Genomic DNA, 24,328 nt, shown 5'->3' with positions numbered 1-24,328 from the left:
TGTGGACAATGTTATACTTCTAAATAAATCCGCTACAAGATTGCAAGATTCCCTGACTAAATTGAATAACTATTGTAATAGATATGGTATGAAGGTCAGCATTAAAAAGACAATGAAAATAGGTAAAATTGTTGAAAATGTCAACTGTGTTGTGAACGGGGAACCTGTGGAACAAGTAAAACATTTCAGCTACTTAGGCACGATTTTTAGTGAAGATGTTAAATTAAATATGGAAATTGACAACAGAATCAACAAAGCTGGTATGGTAGGAAGTCAATTGAATTAATTCATATGGAATAAGAGAGAAATTAGCCAAAACTATAAATTAGCTGTATACAAGACAGTGTTCAAACCAGTTTTAACTTATGGATCTGAGAGCTGGGTCAGAAGTAAAACACTTGACCAAAGATTAGAGACCACAGAAATTAGAGTCTCGAGAAATATTAGAGGCATGAACAGATGGCATCAATGGCAATATATTAAAAATGAGGATATTAGGAAAGAACTTGACATTGTCAGCATCCAGGAATGCGTTAGCAGAGCTAATCTCAGCTGGTATGGTCACTTAAACAGAATGGGCGAAGAAAGATTAGCAAAACAAGTGTTCTCTGCCAGGCTGGCAGGAAAACGACCCAGAGGAAGACCAAGATATTGGTGGATTGATACAATGATAGAAATATAAGATCTGATAATGATAATATTGGAGTCTTGACAAGTAACAGACTGATTTGGAGGAAAATTTTAGATAGGAAGTTAGTAATGATGTAAATTTTTCATTCAGTACTATCATATCCTGTACACCCCTTGAGGGTATATGTTCAGAAATTTGATGATGATGTTGCTGACCAGTTCATAAAAAAGAACTGTAGGTTAGAATTTGTATTCAAATAGCTAAATTGAAAAAGATGGAATATCATTTGTAAAATAAATGGTGTATTTTTATGATTAAATGTACATAAATTTTTAAATATATAGTTTTAAATGATCATTAATTCATTATTCTGCTAATCAGACTTCAATCGCACCTCTCACTCCCTGAATGATAAGAAGAACAAGCATGAATTTCAAGACCAGCATTCACCCCTGCGTGCATGTCATGTCTCTTTTGAAATCCATTGTTGTTATTTTACCTTTTTGAAATGTCATTTACGCCAAAGATGATCTGTAATTTTTAGATTAAAAGGTGTGTTTTTTATTCATCTTATGATATTTTTATATATGACTTACTAATGAAAGATTGGAAGACCTATAGAATATCAGCCAAAGTTTTGGTAAGAAGAAATTTATTGATTAGTTGAAAACTTTTGGAAAAATAGAGAGTCTGTTCCAGAGATTAGAGGCAAATAGACTGAAAAAGAATATAATGAGCTGGGTCAGTAACATTGAGAGTAAATGGGAAGTTAATATTGACCAACGCTGCCCTTCTTCTTCTTAGTTTTTAAGGAATGATAATGGCCAATTCAGCAAAGTATTGAACATAGAAGTACCTAGAGAAAAGATATAAGGGATACTGAACATCTGTGAGAGAATGATCATCAATTAATGTGATTTCCCTCTTCAGAATAGCATCAAGCATTGCTAATGAGGCTTTGGATGCACTATCCCAAATGTGTGAGTAGTTGTACAGGTGAAAAGTGGTCTTTTACAGTAAGGTTTTTGGTGGCTGCAGAAAACAAAATTAAAATATTAATATGTTGCTGTAAAATAAATCTACAGCAACTCTGGTAGGAATGTATGGTAATCAAACTATATAAAAAAAATGAACTTGAAGGCATAATATTTATAAAAAAAAATTACATTTAAAATGCAGAGAATACCGATTGTGAAATGTTTAGACAAATTAGTTGGGCATATAAAAAGAAGGTGATCCTGATGGGCAACTTGAGGAATATAGAATGGAAGGAGGAGATAGCATATAGGAACAAGGAGAACAAGTTTGTGGAATTTCTGAGAGGATAAGTATCTTAAGCAGCATGTGATTTAAGCAACTAGAGGCTTTAATGTTTTGGATTTGGTATTAACTTCACAAGATGTAGTTGTGAATGAAGTGTTGATGCTGCCGCTGGTTGGTGAGAGAGTGATCATGAGGTACTTGTTTGGGAAGTGATGAAAGAAGAAAAGGTTACTGCCAAAAATGGATGCACGTGGAAGTATAAAGCAGGTGATTATACAAAACTCTGTAGTCAGTTAGCATCAGTACATTGGGTAGATGAGCTGGGCAGAAAAGATGTTGACAATGCATGGAAACTCACAAAGTAGTATCTCACAAAAGCAATGTTTGACTGCATTCCAAGGGTTAAGCAAGTAAATAGAGTAGGAATGAAATGGATAAACAGTGAAATCAAGCAAGCTGTGCTGGAAAAGAAAATGTTATGGAGGAGGTACAAGACAGTTGGTGGTGATCGGATAAATGAAGAGTATAAAGTGCAGGCCAGAAAGGAGATGAGCATATTAAAGAAAGATAATGTGCAGTACAAGAGGAGATTGGCTGGTCAGGCCAAGGTTAACTCAAGGGAATTTTTCCACTACATGGCAAGCAAAAGGAAGAATAATTATGGCAAATTAACATTGGTGGATGGTCATGACAGGTGACTAGTGAATTATTGAATCAGCACTTTATCAGTGCATATCATAGTGGTGTAAATGATGCTGTGCAATACAAGAGACGCAAATATTAGGAGAATTGGAAGTGAAAGAATCAGAATTGTATCAGATGTTGGTTGAGTTAGATGTGAGTAAGGCTTTGGGAATGGATGACATATCACCACGTATTCTTAAGGAATGTGCACAACAGTTGGCTATGCCCTTGACCTGGTTATTTAATGAAAGTCTTGCAGTGGGTTGGGTTCCTAAGGAGTGAAAAGAAGGCAAAATAGTACCACTCCACAAGCATGGTTCTAAGACAGAAGTCTCCAACTATAGGCCAGCTTGTATAACTGCAGTTGTGGTGAAGGTGTTGGTGAGATTGGTAAGGAATAGAATACAGGATTGGGTTGATGGCCATAGTATTCTTTATGATGGTCAACATGGATTTGTAAAGGGTAGGTCCTGTTTTAGTAATTTACTTGCATTTTATAAGGTAACAAGTGTGTTAGATAAGGGAGAATCATATACAGTGATATTCTTAGACTTTGCAAAGCGTTTGATAGATTACCACAGATAAATTGGTGTACAAGCTTCCAAAGATGGGAATAGATAGATGGATCGGGGATTGACTTCTGAATGACACCAGCAAGTTGTGTATGATGAAGTAGAGTCTCATAAAAGGAGGCTAATCATTGGCATGCTCTAGGATCTTGGGTCCCTGCTGTTTAACTTGTTTGTAAATGATATATGATGTGAGCTGACTGGAGATCTTCAGTTGTTTGCTGATGGTGCACAGTTGGGGAGAATTATAAATAGAACTGCTGATGTTAATTTCTGTCAGGAAGATTTGAATAGACTTCTGACTTGGACAGAACGGTGAGATTGTAGTTTTAATATTAATAAGTGTGACATATTGCATTTTGGGGTGCAGAAATATAAGGCTGTGTTCTATTTCGATGTTGCTATACTGCAGGAAGTGGATGAGATTAGAGATTTGGAAGTGATGGGTGACAATAGACTGAAGTTTAGAGGGCATATTGTTTGCAAAGGCTGCACATCATAGTGCTGCTTTGATAAGAAGCACTCTAACATGTAGGAATAAGGAAGTGGTTGTGGCACTGGTCAGGCCATACTTGGACTGTTGTGCTCAGATCTTTTCACTTGGTTTGCAATGTGATATGGAGACATTGGAGACGGTCCAGAAGCAAGTGACTAAGACATTGTCAGGACTTTGGAGTGCTGGCTATGGAGAGAGGTTGGAAAAATATGGATTGCAGAGTTTGATGGATAGGAAGAAGTAAGGTGATATGATAGAGACATTTAAGTAAGGTGATATGATAGAGACATTTAAGTTAGTGAGAGGATTTTATCAGATTAATCCAAAGCAGATTATAAAAAGGTGAGATGGGAAGAACCAGAGGTCATCCCTGGAAATTATGTAAAAGTGTGGTGAAGAGGGGTGTGAGGAGTAGATTTTTTACATGGAGAATTGTCAGTGAATGGAATGCATTACCAGAATGTGTTAATGTAAGGAGTGTTAAGAATTTTAAGATTCCAAAAGATAAATATGTTGTCAGTAAAATGAACATCCCACGATGAGTCTGCTCACTCCATGGAGGGTGTAATAATAAACATAATATTAATAAATAAATGATTAATAAAGAAACAAATAACGAAATGATTGCATTCACAGAATACTGTATTTCATAATAGTATTTTATTCTGTTATAGTAAACCAATTCATTATTACTAGGGCTGTTTTTGTGATAAGTATACTGCAGGCCAATTTTTCCAGTTATAATAATTTTTATGACAATAGAAAGAGAATTATTAATGTTTTTTCAATTAGCATTGGTTCTGTTGTTTTTTGAGAATTATCATGATGTCTTTGACAGATTTATCATCATCCTTTCAGGGATATAGGCCCATTGGGCCTACATCCCTGAAACCTTGTCCTTGGTTGTCCCTGACTTCTATATCCTCCAACTGGGTAGTATCGGAGTTTTTTTGTATTCTCAAACTGTCCATTCTTTTGATATGTTCAGTCCACTTCTTTCAGTATTCATATACTTTGTGCAATATGAGTATATTTTTAGCTCTTTACATATTTCTATGCTTCTTTTTTTGTCCCAGAGAGTATAGCTTGCTATCCTTCGCAAGAATTTCATTTATCCAGTTTCCATTTTTCTTTCTCTGCAGTTTTTGTGGTCCAAAATTCACTTACAGTAGAGAAGTTCTTGCCAAAACTTTATAAACTCTTATTCTTGTATGCTTTTGAACTTGGTTAAGTTTGAAAATATTATTGATCATTTGTGTTATCTTTATTAAGTTTAAAATTTTGATGTCAATGTCAGCTTCTTTTGTATATGATACAGAACATCCAAGGTATTTGAAGCAGTTAATTCATTCTAAAATTTTATTTTCAATCATGATTTTATTTCTGACTGGAGCTGGTCCTTTAAAATCCATGATTTTTGTTTTTGCCTATTGATATTTGCATTCCAAATTATTTTTCACTCAATATACATATTTGAGACATATATTGATCTTTGGAGTTCATCTTCACTTTTTTGCTATGATTATCTGGTCATCCACAAACAAAATGGTATTAAGTATAGTTCCACATTCCAGTTTAAATGCCAGTTTTATATTTTTCTTCCATTTCTTTACTATTTCATCTATATAGTAGATATTAAATAAGAGTGATCATCCTTGATGGACCCCTCTGTTTATTGATTTCCATTCTGTAACTTTCTCGTTGATTCTTACAGCTATTTGGTTGTTCTGATACGTGTTAGTTATTGCAGCAAGCAGCTGATTTGGAATGTTTAGATTCTTGAGCATGGTCCACAGTTTGTTCCTTAAGACTCTGTCAAAGGCTTTCTGGTAGTCTACAAATGCTATGTGTTTCTGTTATATTCATAATGTTTTTCCCATTAAGATTTTTAATGTAAAAGCTGGGTCAATGCACTATTGTCCTTTTCAAAAGTCATTTTGTTCTTCACAAAGTTTATCTTCTACATATGATTTAAGCTTTAAAGTTAATCATGCATATAACTTAGAAACAGTATTTAGAAGACTTATCCTCTGTAGTTTTCACCGTTGCATTTATCGCCTTTTTTATATATTGGGATGATAATTGTCTTATTCCAACTTTGTGGGATTTTTCTTTGCTGCCAGATATTGTTGAAACATTTTAAAAGTCATTTGATGAATATATTTATTCCATATTTTCCAGGGGATTTTCCTGGATTTGCTTTGCTGTATTGCTTGTTGGATTTCTTAATGTTATTTCTTCCACTGTATAGTTAGCAGTTAGTATTATGTCAATTTTAGATTTGTTACTATCTTCCCAGTTTTTGAAGAATTCCAGCCAGGTTTTGTCTTTGATTATTTCAAGTTTCACTTTTTCTTTTACCTCCTTATTCATATTCCTTAGAACTTTGTATGTATTTGGTCTCTTCACTGTAAGATCTCTTTCCAATTTTGCTATGAAGTTATCCCACGTTTCTCTTTTTTTTGGTCATGATTTTTTTGCTATTGCTCTTTTGCATTTATAATTAATTTTTGCTTCTAGTGATTTTGTGTTTATCCATTGTTTATATGCTTCTTTCTTTCTTTCTTGTCTTTGATTATTGCTTCAATGTTTTCATCCCAGTTTCTTATTCTCTTTCTCCTCTTCCATTTACTTTTTGTTCCAAGGTATTCTATTGCTGCATTTATTAATATTTTTAAATTATTCAATTCTATCTCTATATCATAGTTTTCTTTTATTTGCTCTAGTTTTCCACTTATTCTTTGTGAATAAAGGTAGTTAGTACTTTTATTCACAGATTCTTGGAGATTTCTCTTAGCACTAATTTAGTTAATTTTAAACCATATTTGGGGGTATTCTTAATTTTCCTTGTAAGGAATAATGATCAGATTCTATTTCTCCACTTCTAAATACCCGACTATCTAATATCTAGCTTTTCTGTTTTCCTATTAACTATTATAAACTTATTATACTTTTTAGGTTTCTTGTTTTCCAAGTGAATATATAGCAGTCTTTAAGCTTGAAAAAAGTATTAGTAATTTTTAAGTTATTATATGTGCAAAAATCCATTATTGTGTATCCATTTCTATCGCATGTTGTTTCACTGTTTGTTCCTATATTTGAACCTAGTGGAATGTTCTCTACTTTGACATTGAAATCTCACATTATTAATAGATAATCATTTGGGTTTATTTTTTGTAAATCTGAATAAAAGGCATTGTTATCTTCCTTCCTCTGGGGCATAAGAGTAGTCAGGAAGCCACAGCTTATTTGTAATGTGTGATATTTATTTAAATCAATTTAATAAAAATCATTACTCCTGTTTTTGCTCTTTCTTCCTTTTTGACTCAACTGTAGATATAGATGTAATTATCTGTTTCATCTGAGCTTTTTTGTTTTTTCTTTGTTTCTGTTATTACTACTAATGTGATATTTCTTTGTTAGGGATTTGTCTAGATCTTGATATTTGTGATGGATACTCCTGACATTCCAAGTAGCAACATTCCAGATGTTATTGTTTATTTTCATTCTTTTTTCCTTTCCTTATCCTGCTCATATCTGTTAACCTATCTGAGTCATTTTCCAGAGTGACAGTCCAGTTACTTCTTTCCTAAGACATTGGAGTAAGAAAAGATTTACCTGGGTTGGTAACCGGCCATCTGCAGCCTAGTTTGGTGGTGGGGCTGCCATCTTAGAGCCTCCAAACTTGCCTGAACTTTCCCTTCTCTCATTTATACTTGACTAAGCTTCCCACTGGCATTAGTAACCATTAGTTGACAAAAGTTTGAAGGCATTAAAATTTATACCTTGATTTATGTGCATACCAGAAAAAACATATAATTGTTTCTTTTGGCCTGTGAGTTTGTTCATGGAAAAAAATCAGAAGTTGTATTCACAGGGATACAACTACCAACAGAAATGGTGCTGAGATGGGGGGAGGGGGTGGAGCTGTTCACCAGTAACAGTATTAGTGATGTAATCTGGCAGAAGACAAACGTGACATTGAGAAATCTGCATGTCATGTCTACCAGAAAAAATCTTATCGTCTTCTTCTTCTCTTTGAGGATTAGGCATTTGCCTGTTCCAGCTTCACTGGTCTTTTCATCTTGTGGTGGTCTTCCTCTCTCTCTCTCTCTCTCTCTTCTCTTCCCTTTGGTCTATATCTTAATAAATCTTATGTACATTCCACAAAGCACTGCTGGCATCTGTAGTTCATCAGCAAATTCATATATCAGGATGGTGATGTCAGATGAAATTGTCAGGAAATGCTTAACAAGTTCATGGTACCTCCATCTCATGGTGAAATGTGTTTTTAGTGATATATGTCTGATAGATTGCAGTAGCAATTCATGCAATATCCTTTTGGTCCAAAGACAAAACCACATTGTTGAAAGATGAAACACTGCATCATGATGATTTGGGAAGTTAATAGTCAGTGCTTTATTGTATTGGATCTTTTCACTTTACTGATCTTGTAATCAGCGCACATATTTTTACATAATAAACAATTTATTTTTTTCCCCAATACAACACACGCGACTGCAATATACTTGCAGTTATGTATGTCATTAAATTGATAGCCATTATTATTTGTTCACATTCCAGCCTATTGAAATCATTCTGTAAGTGCTATATATCCGTAGCAACTCTGATTGTTTTGCCTATCTTACCATCATCAGAAAACAGTTGAACATCTCCTGAGGTCTTTTCCAGTATTGATGTTTAGAATGAACAACAGTGGTCCAATCAGATTCTCCCCCCCCCCCCAGTATCTTCCAGTTTGTGCAACATCCTTCATGTGGTATCCTGTTAAATTCCTTATCAAAATTCAATAGTATCATAGTATGATCATTCCCTTTATCCAGCTCAGATATGACCTCACTTTAGTAAACCTGTGATCTTTCTTGGTAAGTATAGATAGGTCAGAAGTTAAATAGTCGATTTTTTACTCTACATCCTTTATACAATTGGATTATCATGCCTGTGGGATCTTTCCTAAGCTGACACTCAAATTATACAAGCTTATCAAGAGCCTAACTAGTTCTGCTAAACATTCTTTAAGAATATGTGCTAATATCCTATTTGTCACTACTGCAACAGCTTAGACAGGGGTCTTCAACATTTCAGATAGTGTGGGCTGCATTAAAAATTTCAGTGAACTCCTCGGGCCACTAAGCTATACTGCGGTATTTAGAATTGTAAGATGCTTTCCAGATTCACAAGGAACGCTCTGCGTTTGATACTTTACATAAAATCCTATAAAAATAAACTCAGCTTTAAGAGCGTAGGTAGGAGTCTAGTTCATGATAAGTAAATACACTCAATACTTGAAAAAAGATAATTTAATGAAGAATTTAACATTCATTTTTTACAAATTCAATGGGCAACTTGCCAATGTTTTTCCTTGACCAGCTTGTCGATGTTGGCATCAATGTTGAAAGTCGCTATCCGCAGAGTATTATTATTATTTGACACCTCCAGGGAGTCCAAACTCATCGAGGGAGGGCACCTACTCTACAACTCTGTCTCCACCACACAATCCACCAACTGACTGCACTACACCAATGTCATCTACTGCTGACCACTAGTATTTCCACAAACATCCATGTCCACGGCGGGATTTGAACCCGCAGCCTTGTGGCTGGAAAGTGCATACGTTAATTCACTCGGCCAGCCAGGCTGGCAAAAGTATTGATTTATTATTATTATTATTATTACTAACACCTCCAGGGAGTTCAATGACTCATTGAGGGAGGGCACTCTACAACTCTGTCTCCACTACTCAATCCACCAACTACCATCATCTATACCAGCACCATCTACAGCCCATCATCATCACTAGTATTTTCACAGACAATCACAAACATCCATGCCCATGGCAGGATTCGAACCCACAGCCTTTTGGGTGGAGAGTGGATATGCTGACCACTCGGCCAACCAGGCCGGCAAATTCTCAAGATGTTGGTCCGTAATCTGAGTTCTCTTGGACGTCACATGCTTCATTCTGGAGCATGTGAAGTCCGAACATGTGAAGAACTGCTCACATAAGCATGTGCTTCCTAACAAAGCGCACATCTTCAAAGCATGCTGGCGAAGATTAGAGAATGCGTCCTCAGAAATGTAGTCTTAGTAAAATGTAAGCAAGGGCACATCAAATAATTTTTCTCTCAAAGAAGAGTTGTTTTGGAGTTCAAACAGCCTCATTTGTAATGCGACTGGCATTTTGGCAGCATTGACACTGAATGGCATTGAAAATAAATCTGAAGAAGACTGTTGGTTACGAAAATCACTAAATCTCTCTTCGAACTCGCTTCACAACACGGTTAATTTTGTAGCGTATTCATCAAGAGATGAACGGTTGGACTCACCGAGACGCTGCAAATGAGTTGAGTCTTTCTTGGTGAGTTGTGCCACCCAAAGTTTGAGCTTGGCCATAAAATCTTTGATGTGATCAAACAGAGTGCGCACCAGTTGATCTTTGGATTGTAGCCATGTATTTAGGTCATTGATATGCAACGAGATGTTGGTCACAAAGGCAAAGTCTGTCATCCAGTTCGGATTGTGAAATTCCGCAATCGGATTCCCCTTGGTTTGCATGAAGTGCTCTATTTCGCACCTTAAGTCAAAGACGCTGTTAAGAACCTTCCCTCTGCTCAACCAATGCACATCACTATAATAAACTACATCGCGGTGATCCGCTTCGCACTCTTGTGTCAAAAATTGGTGGAATTGACGATGATTCAATCCTCTTGCCCTAAAATATGTTAATAATGTTGACAACAGTTACAGTAACTTTCATGACATTCTCAAATTCAATAGTTTTCGCCCACAAATTCTCCTGGTGGATTAAACAGTGATAGTGGACAAAATTTTTTCCTTCTGGTTCCAGTTCTTTCCATAGCAGTGAAACAAACCCTATGTTCTTTCCCACCATAGCAGGGGCACCATCAGTTACCACACCCTTGAGGTTGGCTAAGCTGAGGTTGAAACACTGGAGCGTTTTCTTGGTGGCTTCAAGAATATCAGTGCCTTTCGTCATTCCCTTCATAGGTAGGAGCGCTAGCAGTTCTTCTGTCACATTGAATTGTTGATCAATGCTATAGACAAAGATAACCAGTTGTGAGATGTATCCTTCACATCTGTGCTCTCATCTAAAGCAAGTGAATATGACGTAAATTCGGACGACTGTTTTTTTTTAAGTTCCTTCAATGTCATTGGCAAGTTCTTCGACTCGTCGTAGTACAGTTATCCCAGACAAACTCAGTTTTTTAAACACTTCCCTCTTATTTGGGCATAGAATATCCCCAGCAGCGATGAGATACTCTTTCACAAACTTGCCATCCAAGAAGGCTTTTGATTTTTTAGCAATTTTTTCAGCTATTACATAACTTACTTTGATGTGCGCTTCGCTCTCTTCCCTCTGCCTTTTAAATGTGCCATACTGGCATTTTAAATCAATTTGGAGACAGTTCACTTTGTCCACACGAAGCTGCCCTTGAAGGTGATCGAAATTGGATTCATGCTTTGTCTCCTAGTGTCATTTTATATTGTATTCTTTTGATACTGACACTGACTCACAACAAATTAAACACACTGGCTTATCGTCGATCGGCACAAAAAAGTACAAATTGGTCCACTTTTCGTTAAAAACCCGTCAAGAATCACTTGATTTATGCTTTTTACTTGTAGACTTCATAGTGTTGGAAGGTAAACCCAAAAAATGATCCAAAATGGCCGTGTAATGGTTATTAACCACTGAATATGTCTCACACTAATGAAAAAAAGTCTGGCAATATAAAACCACAATAGGCTATGGCTGACACCATTGCCACACCTAGGGAGGGGGTTCTGGCTCCCCCCAAAAGAAAAAGGAAATAACCTCTACAAAAATTTCCAAAATCTTTTCCTAATTAAAATTCTTTTTTTTTTTTTTTTAAATTTCTGTTGTGTCATCTCTTCTATTTCTATGCTACTTATGAATTAGTGGTCAAATATGGTGGGAATACCATATAGCGCTCGGAAATCCTAGCCGCTGTGAACGCAAGGTGAACAAAGTAGTGCTCAGGTGTTACTTCATTTGCCTGAGCCGGATCTGAGGAAATCATGGGTATCATGTATTGGCAATCACTGCAGATGCTCAGTCATAGCTTGTATGCGATGAGTAGTGTGTATTCTCGAATCGTGTACTCAACTCGCTCCCCCCCCCAAGATTAAATCCTGAGTGTGCCACTGGCTGACACGATGAACCTGTGTATGCTTATACACGAATATCACACTGTTGATGACTAACTGAGAATGAGATCCTCTTCTATTTATATGAAAATAACGAAGTATCGAGAACCTTCGAGATGTATCTGGAAGGCACTAGACAGCACACTCGAACAAACTACTGCTTCAGCCATCTACTTGCGATGTTAGTACTTAAGTACCGCTTGGCGCTGGTAGATGACTGAAGAAGCATGTCTATTTAATATTTATTTTTATAGTATTTTATGTAAAGTATCAAATGCACAGTGTTCCTTGTGAATCTGGAAAGCATCTTACAATTCTAAATGCCGCAGTATAACTTAGTTGCCCGCGGGCTTCATTGAAATTATTTTTTAATGTTAAGTAGTTATTTTTTTCAAAATGGCCAGCGGGCCACGGCAAAGAGCTCCGTGAGCCATGCGTTGAAGACCCCTGGCTTAGAACATCCTTCTCATGCACCTCTATTTCTTCATCCATGTGGCAGCACTATAAACCATGTTTGCTTATTAGCGAATTGAGCACTCATTATCAGAACAATTGCATCTGCAATATAATGATAAAATTCTTTGGTACACTTATACACGAATATCACATTATAATAAACTGATTATGCTGGCTTTTAGCCTGCATAATCAGTTTATTTTTATACTCTAATATGCTTTCCACATAATACTTGTAACTTGTCTGGCCAGCACTTTATATATTTTATAACTCCTTTCATCCTTATTCTCATGATATTTCTTCCATCTTTTTCTTCTTACGGATATTTTGCTTAATAAGGTTGCATATCCATTTTGCTCCCAACCTTCATAATTACATTTTTGAAATTTTTTTTTGGTGGAGAGTTCCAACTGTGGAATTCTCCACCGGATTTTTAATGCAAACAGTTTGAACATGCATTTGAAACATGATCGTGCCATCAGACACACACACACACATCCTTAATGGAAGGCAGTTGATAACATGCCAAGGGTTAATTTTCATGTTATTAACATAACATGAAAATTAACATTATGTTAATTTTCATAACAATACTGTTGTTCTAAGAAGATAGACTAGGTGAATGCACAGCCTAAATTGATTCAAGAACTTTGCATCAGGTGTGAGTTACTTGATGACCCCCCCCCCCTCATGAGTGATGTGCACCTGCCATTAAGTCAGATTCAAACTATTTATACTAAGTTATTGCAGGAAGAGTTAGTGTGAGCTTTGAAGCTATTGCTTTTAATTTACTCCACTTGGAATGGTGTACAGTTTAGCAGATGAGTGTCACATAAGAATTGCTCTCTGCACACTTTGAACTTATCTTTAATCTTGAATATATTAGTAATTATTAAATAAATTTAGATCACATTGAATTTTTCATATCTGTTAAATTTTTGTTACAATGAATTTTTTTTGTCATGAACTCTTCAAACCTTAAAAGCTTACATTCCAGGTTTTCTCAGAGAGAAAACTTGTAATATGCTTTTTGTAAAGTTTTCTGTGTAATGTTCTGTAATATTGCATTTGCTACATTTTTATGTAACAGGGAAATCTTTTATTGAAATTTAATTTTATAGTGTCATGGCATTTTTATTTTTTGCAGTTCATGGCAGCCCTCAGTATATAGAGGATCAGGTATTCCCTCACGTATTTCTCTGGATTGCTGTTGTCTTTATACTTTGGTTATTTTTTGTGTGACATCTATATCTCATTTTACAAGTCAGTTCTTTCAATATGAACGGCTAAATCATTAAGAAAAGCACGAGTGCATTTTTGGCTCTGCACATAGACAAAATAAATCTTTGTACCACAACATATCTTAAAACATGTAGCTTTTGATATAAATTTTATATAAGGGATTGTATATAATTGTCTTATTATCTGAGCTTACCTATGGTATAGTTAAATGTGATATATATATATATGTAAAAACCAGAAAGGTTTTTTTAGGGATGGTTACAGTATTTATGTAATATATTATACTTTGGTTCAGACTGACTGAAAGAAAAATGATATACATTTTCATATAAAAATGAAGCAAATTGTATCAAACTGATATGTATTCACATGTATAAATCTTTCATCATGCAAATATTGCACTCCATGAAGCTTGCGTACTGTATATCCAAGAACCTTAAAAAACTGTAAATAAGTTTTGTGAAGTGAAGTGACAAATGTGCATCCATGTAGCATAAGGAGAGTTGAATTATTGGAATTAGGTTTGATGATAGTTTATAAAATCATCAATTATGTTAATCTGGATTTGATACTTAAAAGCTTTTTTTTTTGTTGTTGTTGTTGTGCAGGTCTCATTATATCATTGTTACTGGTGTCATATTAGTTGAATATTAATATATGAAATGTTTTTTAATGCCCTATACTGTAAATGGTATACAAGAAATAAGTTTGAATGACAGGTTTGTAGTTTTTGATTCTATACTCAGTATAAGAAAAGTTTAGATATTTAAAGTTTCTTTTTTATTTTAAATGAAAAACTTGACAAATACTAATCTAGCTCTTCTAATATATATATTGTACTCTTGCATGCGTGTGTGTTAAAAAGCAGAGCAGCTGCTCATTCTACATGTTTCTGTTGATAAATTTTAAAATATCTTGTTTAATAAGTCAAGTTTTAATATAATTAAATATACTTTGTGTTTTAGTATTTCTAAACATATACTGATAATGTTATTTAATGAAAGACTTGTAAAATGATAAGCATTGCCAATTTTAAAATTCTTGAGACTAATTTTAAGTAATGTTATTTTTATGTCTATTGAATCTACCACTGTGTTCCATTCATTTCTCACCAATCTTCACAGAATATCTACAAATGAGATCATCCTTTCACATGCTTTAATAAAAGCAATCCCCACCATTTCATCTTATCAGATTCCTCCTTTAAGCATTATGAATCAGTTGCAGTCCACACACCTGATTCATAAAGTACTGGGGAAGTCCAGTCCAAATCCCAAAGTAATTTGGGATTTGTAATTTGTAATTTTGCTGTTCATTAGTTTTCATCTGCATAAAGTAAAAACCTTTAAGAGAATATACATAATTCTCAGAAATAATGCACTTACCATTTATCTTAGTTGCTTTTGTCCTTATTAAAGAAAGTTCAGAAATGTTCATCGCAAGCTTAATATTATTTTTATTTTTAAAGAAAAGCAAGCTACTTTTTTTTGTTTTCCCAACACTATCCTGAGACTGAACTACTCCTTTCCTCTGACCAAATTGCTAGCCTGGCTGGCCGAGTGGTTAGCGTATCTGCTCTCCAGCCAAAAGGCTGTGGGTTCGAATCCTGCCATGGGCATGGATGTTTGTGATTGTGAAAACACCAGTGGTGGTTGGTGTAGTTGCAGTCAGTTGGTGGAGATAGAGCTGTAGAGCAGGTGCGTTTCCTGGAGGTGTCAAATAATAATAATAATAATAATAATTTAATCTTCTCTGTATGCTCTCTTCATCACTGCTCCTTTTTTTTTTTAATTAGTTCTTCAGCTGGAGGAAAATTTTCTTTTTCTTTTGTCCTTATTAAAGAAAGTTCAGAAATGTTCATTGCAAGCTTAATATTATTTTTATTTTAAAAGAAAAGTAAGCTACTTTTTCTTTTTTTTTCCAACACTATCCTGAGACTGAACTAACTCCTTTCCTCTGACTCAAATATAGACTTAGATGATCAGTATATTGTAGTGGAAATACAGTGATCTCTGAATTATCCTATCTATAGATAACTGACTCTGAATGGATTAATGTATCACATAGCTTCTGGTATACAGTATCATGTAACGATCTCCAGTAACTTAGCATTCATTCATTGAGGTAATTGAATGAATTGCTGTATATAAATGGAAAATCATAGTTTAGTTAAACTATCAGCTACATTTAAGCTATGTTTATTGGTAGAGATCATTCACGTAATATCACATTTTATTATTGATGTCTGTTTTATTGTTTGAGGTGATTTCTTCAAATTGAAGCACTTACTTCATATATGAAGAATGCTTACACTTGGACTTATTTTCTTGACTAGTTTAATTTAATTTCAACCAAAGGGGGGAAAAAATTGTATTTCTATTTCTAATCCAGAGAATTTTAATAATATGGTAATACATCTTTTCACTACTTGTATATGGGAAATATATGATTTCTGCATTATTTCAACCTTAGTATCTGAGTGATCTGATGTGAATTGTGACTCACTGAGACTTATTTACTATCTTTAGTGACTTTGTGTTCGAGGCTTCTCCATAGGTAAGTGTCAGCTAGTTGCTAGATTTATTCAATTTCTCTCCTTTTTTTTTTTTTAACTTAGAATTTACAATTGTTTTATGAACTTTAAAGGGTGATCCCCAGTGGAGAAGCTTTTGGTGTATGTGTGTGGAGGGGGGGGGGGGGGGATCACAGTTCATATATTTGTCAAGCTAAGTATATAGAACACAATGAAATTGTAAATTCTGTCACTACCAACATAGAAATCATGGGAATGGAGGTCTAAACTGCAAATGCAGGTCCCTGAAGATATATTCCATATATAGCTCTTCAATCAAACAGTTACTGGAAGCGGACTTGACTGAAATTCTGGACTCAAACAAAGCAGTACTATTAGCAGGAGACCTCAATGCTGAGCACAGCCTAGAATAGCACACAGCCTGTTGCCAAGAACATTGATCACTCCAGAACCCACATACTACAATGTAGCAGGACTACCTGATATCCTTGACATAACAGTACTAAAAAAATATCATGCACCAGTAATAAATAGGTGCAATGGATGACCTCAGCTCTGAACAAAACCCAGTTTTATTCCAACTGGGTTTGAAGACATGAAAATATCCCAGATTGGATTCCATCATCAACTAGACAAAACTAACGACTGCTCTCTACATGAATCTGTTGGTCCAGTTCCAGCCATCGACTCAAAGGAAAACATCAATGATTCAATTTCAAGCTTAGAAAAGCAGATACCTTACAACTGCATTAACAGTTGCCACCACACATGTGCCACGCACAAACTCCGACCAACTTCTGGATGAGATTAAAAACTTGATTCTGTGAAAAGAATAGATCCAAGCTACCACAGAATGCTGTCCCCAGAACACTTACAAGCGCTCAGTAGGCTTACAAAGGAAGTTTGATATGCACTTATAAACTATTCAAATAAATAGAGACAAAACTTCAGTCCTCAGGCACAGAGGGTCAGGCACTTTGGAAAATGACCTAAGATCTATACACTGTAAATCTCTCCCATCAATCCATGTGGTAAATGTGGTCTGGTTTACATGACGTAGACAATGTCATAGCCTTTGCCAACCTAGAGTGGCAATAAAGTCCAAACTACACCCATGTGGATCTAGACTTCATCAGTAAAGTACACACCTGGGTACATTGTATGCTAAAACACAGAGTAATTAAACCCATCCAACTGACATCATCTGTTGAGGTATATGAAATCATCACCAAACTTAAAAATAGGAGAGCACCAGGCCCAGATGGGATTTCTAACAAAATCATCAAATGGCTGCCAAATAAAGCCATAATGTACATTGTGGCTATTATTAATGCCATATTAAGATATCACTACTCTGCTTGATGGTAAGAAGTAGATGTAATCTTAATCCCTAAACCAGGAAAAGCAGCACACCTATTTGCAAAACTATTGCCCAATCAACTGTATTGTCAGAACAAGTCTTGATATCTCTTCTGGGTCCAGCCACTGATGATATTTAATAATGTTCATATTTGAGCTTGTTTGTTTCCTAGGAAGCTCTCTCGATGGCAGGCTTTTGCCTGTCACTGAGAGAGCCACTGCTGATTCTATCCTCGGAGTGATTCAGGTCAGGAGTGATGAGTTTAGTAGTAATCTTTCGTAAGATTTACAATGATTTTGTAGGTCACTCAAAGCTCAATAAAGGTTGAAACTAGTTTGGGTAGTGACCCTTCTCATAATGCTGCATTATACACACAGCATTATACACACCCAAAAGGATGTGTACTGTATGCATTATGGGATGCTAAGGCAATTGATGTATAGTCATTATTCTTTATATACAAGTAGCTTAGTTTTGAAGATATTTCACGTGCAGACATTATTTGCTTACACAATTATGTTAACTGAGATAACAATCAGGCATTTATTATGTTTAAAACTTTCATATCGGGGTCATCATTCTGAGCATATGTACCCAAACTACAGCTAGATCATAGCAGTAATCAACTACAATTTATTCTCACTGCAACAGACTACTGAAAAAAGCCCTATAACATGTAATGTATACTAAAAAATCCTTTAGAATAGCATCGTTGCTGTTCTAAAGGATAATATTAACTGTAGCAAACCATCTGCCAAAGGAAAGTGTTCCCCTTTTTTGTAATTTTATTGTAGAAAAAGTTGAATATATAACATTATTCTGACTTTGTTAAGATCCAAACTTCTGGTGGGATAATGATTTGCAGGTTTTCTAATAATTTGTTAGATATAAATTTAGAACTTTACAAAGAATTCATAAATTTTAGCATAAATGATTAGATATAATACAAAATATCATCTGAATTTAGAAATTTCTAGAAGTTTTTTTTTTTAGCTATATATTTCTTTTACTGATTAGATGATTAGATATAATACAAAATATCATCTGAATTTAGCAATTTCTAGAAGGTTTTTTTTTAGCTATATATTTCTTTTACTGATTTTGTGAAATTAACTCCTTATCAAACAATTATACAATTTCTTCTATGAAAATAACCATTAATATGAAATCCCTTCCACTGTAGTATAATGATTAGCTGTCTCATGGAAAACAAGCACATTCATCATCAAAATATTAGAAAATATGAGAAATAGAACTTATTGAGATGAATGTTCTTGCTTTCCATGATATAGCTAATCATTATACTACAGCAGGAAGGATTTCCTTCCACTGTAGCATAATGTACCAATATTACTTGGCAAAATAAACATTGGATTTAAGTTAAATAATAATTTAATTTTAAAATAAAATTTCCTAGCATCTCCTAGAGCACTATCATTAAAAATGCTAATATTTCTAAGTATAGGGTCTCCACATTGGACCTCTCTGGTTTCGACATGTTATTACTACTTAAATGTATGGACCGTGGTGTCAAAATTGTACAAATGAGATGGAACACTAACCAAGATTTTGTAAAAAAATAAAAATATTCCAGATGAAACCTGTAGAGTCTCTGTAACATTTGAACAACCCAAACCTCTCATATTTCTGCATTTTGATTTTTTTTACCATTCTCTGAAACTAGGGAGATCCATTGTGAACATCCTGTACTTGGTCAGTACTGGATTTCAGATGGTCTGGGCACCAGCATAGCTCACACATTAAAGACGCAAGATATTTAATGTTAAACAGGTAAGAAATTTATTGCCAGAGGGTAAAGTATGCACTAAGTGAGAAAGTTCAGGGCAAAGGAGCAATCACATACTAAATGATGATGGAGATATCAGTTACTAATAAAGGATCATTTCAGTTAACAAAAGTCATCAGAATTAATTTTAAAATTTATTAAAATTATTTTAAATTAATTGTTCATAGCCAAAATTTTTTGTTCCAGAACTTTTTTTATAGAAAAGTTCTGGAAACATTTGGAGTTAAGGGCTAGGATAATAATAATGGTAAGTACTTGCTGGATTTCTGATTAAGATATAGATATCATGCACTCACATGGAGAGGAAACACAGGAAATAAGAACAACCTTACTTAAATTAAGGGGATATTAAATCCCACATAGTTTTAAAACCGAATAGGAAACTCAAAGATAGGAATCAGAGAGTTTCTTGACGAATATAGTAAACTATAAAGTATCGGTGAACACTTAGCGTGAGCTAATGCAAGTGACCCTAGTACGTAGTACATTACCGGACGACTCGTTGCAAAGGTGGGGAAAGTTCAGATCGCTATTCTTAGGTATTTTCCATAATGTAAAAACACATTTCCTAGGAAATGTATGCTGTTATTACATTATGGAGGGAGGTCACTACCCAGACCGGTTTCAGCCTTTTTTGAGGCTTCAACAGCTTATTAACTCTTTATGCTTAAGTAAGTTTAATGAAGCTTATTAGCTCTTTATACTTAAGTAAGAACAACCTATTTGACTACATTATGTTAATAGTGATATCTTCATGTTGGTTCAGGATACAAGAGTATACAGAGGATTTTAAATTGGAAGGGACCATCACATAATTTTAAGTAAGATAAGAATGAATATCACATTGAAAAAGAAGAGTATTTAAGAAAGTTTTAAAAAGAAATAAAGTTGATCAGCTTTTACAAGTAAACTGTAGACACAACTATACAAACATTGAATTGAAAACAAGAACCAACCTTGGAGTCTCCCAGACAAAGTCTGAAGAAAACCTTGATGATTAAGCTATGGATGCGCATGGCAAAGTTGTCTCAAGGATAGAAAATAAGAACTCCATGCCAGACACAAGAAGTTAAGAGGTCCTGGAAAAGAAAAAAGTACATTAATTGTTACAGTAAATAAGTAAGGAAATTCTCTAAAAGAATACAGAGAAAAATGTAAGCAAGCCAAGTAATGTGCGAAAGTAGCTAATCCAAAGTCATGGGAAGACTGGTAAGAATATAGAACATAAAAATTATCAGGAAGGTGACAAAATGTTCTGGAGTCTACTGAAAAAGCTTAGAAATGGAAGAAAAGAGTACTGTAAAGGGAATCAAAGATGATAAAGATGACATGAAAACTGAAGATAAGCGTATCTTAGATGTCGGGAGTAATTATGTTGAAAGGCTTAAATGAAATAAGAAGTGACAGAACGGTATAAGAAAATTTTTGTATCTCATATTTCATACTTGAGGTAGAAAAGCCATAAAAAAACTTAAATTGTGCAAATTCAGCTGGATTAGATGATATTCTACTAGAAATTTCTTTTACCTCTTCTTTATACTTCTATTTGAAGAAAATGCAGTGTATATAAATTTGCCAGGTGGGGAGGTGGTATGATTTAAAATGGAAGCTCTGGTGTCATTAAGGTTGAGGTGGGATGCTATATGATATCTCCCCCCCCCCCCCCAACACTAATAAAACATTCGAAATATTTCAAATGCTTTATTAGTGAAACAGTAAGTTTAATTGTTTAAAAGAAGAAAGTTGAAGTATCAAAAACATGATATTGCAGATGGAAATTAATATTAAAAAAAAAAACTTTTAATGTAACAATCTAATTTCATGTCATATATGTCTGCAATAGTCTGTAGGCATGTATTACATGAAAATGTTATTGTCTGACAATAGCGTCTGAAATAATTTTATGAATTTTATAATAATTCTTCCCTAAAAATACAGAAACTGCCGTTTTGCTATCCTACACTTTTTTTTTTTTAAAGCAAATGGTAGTTTCTTATTATTTAAGTAAGTCCTTTTTATGCATAATGTTGATTGATGCAGATACATGGTGCTACTTATATCAGTGGAATTATGTTTCCCATTCAGCTCTGAGAGAGTAATAAGGAAGGACAATTTGTACATTATGATTCAAAGATTGTTTTCACACTGTTTAAAATCATATATACGTTGCCTTGAGGAAAGGCACTCTTCAAGTCAGTAATACAGAGGGGAAAAAAAAAAAAGATTTTATTTTTTTATATATATAACTGTACCAACAGAAAGAGAAAGTGAAATGAATATTTCAAGTAGTTCATTCTATTTGTAGTAAATTTGTAAATAAGCAGAACATTATAGAATTTGTCAAAAAAAAAAATGCATGTTTATACTTGCATTTGAATACTGATTGACCAAGACAAATTATAAGTGTAGTTATTTTTCTGTTAAAGAAGAGATAAGAGACTAAAGCAGTATTTTCCAAAGTTTGGTCTGTGGTCCTCTCAGGAGTACAAGAAAGTTCTTGGTGGGGTGGGGCATACAAGGCAGTTTTAATTTTGTTGTTGTTCTCATTGTTATGAAGTGCAGATAACTAAAAAAATCTGAAGGATGTTTTAAACAACATATGTATCTTGGTATTTCCCTTGTTAGCATTCAAGAATATATGAGCAAGGCTAATCTAAAGTGTCCTAATACGGATATGAATATTGACTGACCATTATTAGGGCCATGTCTAGTTGACAGCACAATCGCTTTCCAACTGTGGTTCAAACTCTGTGCATTAAAAGTTTAAATTCACATAGTTCAAACCATTCTTTCACCACCTGTGTGTACATCTGTAAATGTTTAATTGTGTTTATGTGTGTGCATCACAAGTTGCGACAGATGTACAGGCTATGCATGCGAAGTTGATTTTCTATGCGCTTGTGTGCTTCACAAAAAAAACTGTGTTCTTGATGTGGAGTCCTGTCTTCAGCTAAAAATAACAAATATAGAACTGGATTTCAGCTAATTTGCTTCTTTTGAACAGAAACAATTTCATTCATCTCATGAAAACATTTTATGTTATTGAAAATGTAAACTTCCTAATTTCTGTTTCTACTGTATGTATATGGGATTCATATAGCTAAAATGTATTTAATAATTAAATGTTTTATGTATTTGTAATTTATTATAATACAAATGTTAATAAATACTTCTATACATAATTATTCATGTTTGAATTAAATATTATTAGCTAACATATCCCCCCCCCCTTCTCAGTGAGTTAGAATATGCCAAAATTACTAAAATTTTAAATGGAGTATTCAAATACTGAAAGTGGGAAATGCTGAACTTGAAGTGTGAAAGTATTTCATTTGCCGAAATTAAATAGAATGTTGGCACACTGGGTTTACCTCTCCATAACATTAACTTGCATATGTTCATTTCTCTTGGAAGAGAAATAAACATATGCAAGTTAAAAATTAACATATTTTCTCAATTTGAGAATATATCTATATCTGAGAAAAATTAGTTCCAGGAGTCACACCGGGTGATGTAAGCACCAATTTCTCTTCTAAGAGAAATGAACACATGCAAGTGTGGAATATAAACATTTATATATTTGTTTTGTACACAGCAAAATGTGAATTAAATTTTTTCGCATCTTATTTTTTAAATGATTAGAATATTTTAATCTTACTGGATTAATATAGTGACTTTTTGTTTCCATCATGTGTAATATTATAGTCTGGTAATTAAAGTTGATATACTTCTGCTGATATTGATACAAGTCTCTAATTAATTATCAGCCATGTCAACCATTTGACATGGTTGATAATTAATTAGTTCATTTTTCTCAATCTGAGAATATATCTATATCTGAGAAAAATTAGTTCCAGAAGTCACCACCAGGTAACGTTCTAATCACCAAATGCCTGGAATTTGCGTATCACTCAACTCAATAGGTGCCAAGAGGGGTTAAAAAGGTGGACAGTAGTATTTTCCCATCATTCTGGTTAATGCCGTCCACAGTGATGGCACTAACCTTTCCTCAACGTGCTTTACTTGTGAAGCTGTACTACCTAAACAAATGCAGTGCTGTTGCTCCACTGCGAATTTCATCGCCTGAAGAAATGTCAATGAGGTGTACTATCTCCAGATGCTCTGTGATGAACGATTAGTCCTTTTGAAGAAACAGGATTGTTGGGAGTTAGACCTGGCAGAGGTTGCAAACCAGTCAGTTCAGAACAACATGAATGAAGTTGCTACTGCCGTTGTGAAGCATGCTACTGTGACCTGCTCAGTTACTGCTGAGAGGTACGTGATATGATAAACAATTTTGTTGTGCCACGCTACAGTAGCACCTGTGCATTTATTTGGTCGTTTTTGTGCAGGATGGGACCCGTCCCACACATCGGTCGATCCGTGCAGAAGGTTCTTCGAGAACATTTCACAGAAGCTAGAGTGATCAGCCATACGTTTCCCACTGCATGGCCTCCTGTTTCATCAGATCTTAAACCCCCCCCCCAACTCACCCACACACATGTGACTTCTGGCTCTGGGTATTCCTCAAAGAACAGGGTTTATCGGACTCATCCTAATAACTTGCCAGCATCGAAATCACTCCCAGACAGTTGTATTCTACCTTTGAACACACTGCAACGGATACAATTTGTGGCATACCGGGAATGGCAGTGAATTGAACAGTACAGCCCGTGAATACATAATGGAAGTGAATAAAAATGTGTTTTTTATGATTGTCACTTTTCTCTTTCTTACATACACAGAAAAAGTAGTACATCTTTATTAGGTACATCATGCAATGCCCCCAGCTGTAAATTATTTTTTTCATCTTCAGATATCACCGCATGATGCACAATGTATTCCTACTAAGTTTCGCAGCATTTGGATCACTACGTGGCATTCCACAAGGCCTTAAACTGGGAAACTTTAATTTTGACCACCCTGTATATTCCAAATAATATTGGGGGAAGGTGGCATCCTTGTCTAAGACCTCATGTTGCTTTAAAATGTTTTGGTTTTACCTCTTTTTATGTTTATGGTTTTCTCATATAGGCTGTAAGAGTGGTTTTAATAAAGTTATAGGCAAGTAGTTTT

At 34.7% G+C, this 24,328-nt stretch overlaps 1 protein-coding gene across 1 annotated transcript in view; it reads left to right on the top strand.

The window, feature by feature from the left end:
- The window catches only part of LOC150095442 (E3 ubiquitin-protein ligase RNF185-like), a 98,225-nt gene extending 75,788 nt beyond the window's left edge, over positions 1–22,437 (top strand). The window contains exon 6 of the mRNA XM_090410761.1: positions 13,458–22,437. Coding sequence (XP_090266887.1) covers positions 13,458–13,552 — 95 coding nt within the window. The 3' untranslated portion in view covers positions 13,553–22,437. The remainder of the gene's footprint in view (positions 1–13,457) is intronic.
- Positions 22,438–24,328: the final 1,891 nt, after the last annotated feature.

This window comes from Typopeltis vanoorti, chromosome 20 (assembly GCF_054136105.1).
Source record: "Typopeltis vanoorti isolate ZY-2024b chromosome 20, IOZ_Tvanoo_1.0, whole genome shotgun sequence".
Taxonomy (NCBI): Eukaryota; Metazoa; Arthropoda; class Arachnida; order Uropygi; family Thelyphonidae; genus Typopeltis; species Typopeltis vanoorti.
Note: the sequence above shows the minus strand (reverse complement) of the source record. Positions and strands in the feature narration are given on the sequence as shown.